The sequence below is a fragment of the Arachis ipaensis genome, chromosome B07 (genome assembly GCF_000816755.2).
Source record: "Arachis ipaensis cultivar K30076 chromosome B07, Araip1.1, whole genome shotgun sequence".
NCBI lineage: Eukaryota > Viridiplantae > Streptophyta > Magnoliopsida > Fabales > Fabaceae > Arachis > Arachis ipaensis.
Window position 1 is genome coordinate 2999386 of NC_029791.2, and position 3293 is coordinate 3002678.

At 28.5% G+C, this 3293-nt stretch overlaps 2 protein-coding genes across 4 annotated transcripts in view; one reads left to right on the forward strand and one right to left on the reverse strand.

Annotated features, from left to right (window-relative positions):
- Nucleotides 1–795, reverse strand: part of LOC107609212 — a 36238-nt gene extending 35443 nt beyond the window's left edge. The window contains exon 1 of the mRNA XM_021106964.1: nucleotides 738–795. Coding sequence (XP_020962623.1) covers nucleotides 738–740 — 3 coding nt within the window. The 5' untranslated portion in view covers nucleotides 741–795. The remainder of the gene's footprint in view (nucleotides 1–737) is intronic.
- Nucleotides 2183–3293, forward strand: part of LOC110264781 — a 3677-nt gene continuing 2566 nt past the window's right edge. Inside the window, exons 1-2 of one of the 3 annotated variants that reach the window (XM_021106969.1) lie at nucleotides 2183–2440; nucleotides 2959–3279. In XM_021106969.1, the coding sequence (XP_020962628.1) occupies nucleotides 2353–2440; nucleotides 2959–3279 (409 nt within the window). In that variant the 5' untranslated portion in view covers nucleotides 2183–2352. The remainder of the gene's footprint in view (nucleotides 2441–2958; nucleotides 3280–3293) is intronic. The other 2 variants (XM_021106967.1, XM_021106966.1) reach the window with 2 other exon arrangements.

Below are 3293 nucleotides of genomic sequence, written 5' to 3' on the forward strand. Positions count from 1 at the left end.
GATAGTTAATAATATTCTTTACTCTTAGCCTATATATATATATATATATATTGCATATATCGGAGTGTGATCACATGGATAGGTCGAAGGTTTTTGTTTCCTTTGTTGTTCTTTTTGTTCTTCTCTTACCTTCACATGTCTTCACACATGAATTGAAAAAGGGTAAGTCTTCTCTTTCTTTGTTTCATCACCAATAACCCAAAGTATATGGTTTCCACTTTCCATATTATTATCTTTGTACATTTGTTTTTCTGATCTATTATTATTATTATTATTATTATTATTATTTAATTATTAGTGCAAAAAATTGCCATTTTAAAGTGATAAAATATATACTTTTAATCTTTAATTAAAAATTTTTTAAAAACAGCTGCATGCAGTCATACAACAAATTGAATTTGCATTCCATTTGTATAAATATTTTTTTTCCTATATCCATTTGTATTAATATCTCTATAATTTAGAATGGACAACTCATCATTATATTATTATGATCTTTTATGCTATATGAAGTTGAAAGAGACTTTTTTATGATACTTGTTTAATAGGTTATTATTCCGCCACCAATTATAACGATCCGCCGCCGGCTTATATATATGATCCATGGGCCAATTTTCGTCATCTTCCTCCTCCTCAACCAACCAAAAAATCACCTCGCCATGGTTCTCAGCATCTTCATTCTCATCCTCGTCTTTGTCCACAATCACAACATATATAGTTCTTACATTTTTGATGATCATTTACCGTTATTCCACTTATTAGTATGTAGTTTAAAAAAATAATGAAAAAAGTATTAGAGTGTGTTTGGTTTACATTTTTATTTTTCTGTTTTTATTTTTATTATTTTTTAGATTTTGTAAAAAAAAATTGAAAATAATAAAATTATGTTTTCTGTTTTTATCTCTTTTTTTCATTATTTTTTTTTTACAAAATCTAAAAAATAATAAAAATAAAAATACAAATCAAACGTAACTTTAGGATTCCATTTCCGTGTAAGCTAAGGTGTAGCTTCACAAATCAAGTGTCTAGCTCCTTTATTGGTCCCAAATTTCATTATATATTGTTGCCCGTTACACCTTATAATAATTGTGTAGAGAGGATCTTAGATGGATGAGGGAAGAAGGTACCTGAGTGCATATGAAATAAATGGAGACTACATTTTCATCTAATCCAATAATACCATAATGGATTAAATGTACAATTGGCATTATTGTTGTCTATTGAATTTGTTAGTTAAGATTACAAAATATTTGTTTGACATTATTGAACTCCATTTAATAACCCCGCCTATGTTACATTTGCAGAACATAACTAGTCCCAAACTTGAATAAATGATGAGGGTTGTGTTAAATTTTCGACAACTAACATAAAAATTTAGTCAAATTTTCATGGCATGAATCAAAGATTGAACTCCATTTAATGATAATATATGTTTTATGATGGTGTTCTTAGATTAACGCCCAACTTTTTAAGTCATTCTGTTTTCCGTAGATTTAATTAAACATTTTGTCCAAAGAAATTTGATTGATGGTATGCTTTTTGATAAAATGACTACATCAAACCTTCTATATATATGTTGCATTTTTTAGTTTGTTTAAAGAAAATAAAAAAGTACCTCCTTTAAGTTTTATTTGATTGAAGAGTTAACATTTTTAAGTAAAATAAACATGATTGAGGATTGTCGCAAACACTTAAGGAAAATCACTCTTGGATGATATAGCGGCGTTTAAATTATTCGACGCAAAATATCTGATTTGCGGCGGTTATGCATACCAGCGATTGTTGAAAACCGCCGCAAAATATGATTCCCGCGTCTTTATGCGATGCAGATACTATTTTGCTGGCAAGCTATTTAGTGGCGGTTTAAAACCGCCACAATTCGACAATTAAACCGCTACTATTCTTCGCATGTCCTGTAATGACAGCAGTGCTTAATTAATAATCACCTTGATTCAATATATTAAATTCTATCTATAATAGTGAACTAGATTAATCCTTCTACTTATAAGTAGATATGTGTTGGTGACAATAATTTAATATTAACTCTTGTAATTATATATTTTGGGTAAGAGAAAATATACAGTCTGTTGTATATTGTTTGTATTGTTCATAATTTTTGTTATCTATCTAACAGAGACGTTTACGTAATCTCGATTTGTAATTAAATACCGTTTGATTCACTTCTTAGTTCTCATGATATAATAAAATTTTATTTTTGTGTAAGATTAATTGACCCTTGAGTATTGTTTCTATATCCCGGCCAAGTGACAATTCATTTTCGAATTAAAAATGAAATGAAATTTTGTTTCAGTATTAAACTCTTTGTATTTGTTATTCTAATTGGTTTTTATTATGGCTAATTCTATGGTTTATATTTCTTTTCTTCTTTCTTCTGTTTTTCTCTTACCTTCACACGTTTTGACACATGAACAATTTAAAGGTAAGATTTATGTTTCCATATCTTTAATTTTACCCAAACTATGTATAGTTTATTTTCATCTTACATCTTTTTATCTTCATTATTATTGTTAAACTATAGTTCATATATATAGGAGCAAAATTTATAAAACTAATTATAAGTAAAATTTAATTATTTGTAAACTTGTAGGTCATGATAGTTTTAATCAGCAAATTAAGATAAATATTAAACACTATATGCTATACGCTAATTATTTCATATCCCCTAAATTATAACTCATTATCTTCAAATTGATTTTTTTTTAATTACCCACTGTTGCTGATTATCATGTGAAAAAAATTTGTCATTTTAGGCCTTCTTATTTTAGAGTGAATTCTTTTTTTATCTTATTATAAATTAAAAGTTTTATATAGATCATATAATTATACATTGGATAATCATATAACAAAATGCATTTACATTGGGTAATATATTTTCATTTGAACACATACAATATATACATTTTGATTTTTTGCAATTTTTGTTTGTAAATCCATTAGAGGAAATTATTTCAGAAAATTCTATGATAAACGTTGATTGGTATGATCCTTCTGGGGTGAGATTTAGGAGGCTACCACCACGTCCGGGTCCGCTTCCTCCTCCTTCTTCTCATTATTCTCGTTCTTGGTCGAAGCGAGTTAATCCTTGGTCGGAGCGAGTTAATCCTTGGTCTGATCGTTCTTTTGGTTCGTCGCCGCTTCGTGGACAACCGAAAAAAAATAAACACAACTCCGCCTCTTCTCCACCACATCCTCCACCAACTAAAATGGATCACTATACTCATTCATTTGCATTCCATCACAATGATGGTTTTATATCAGGTAAGACAATATAA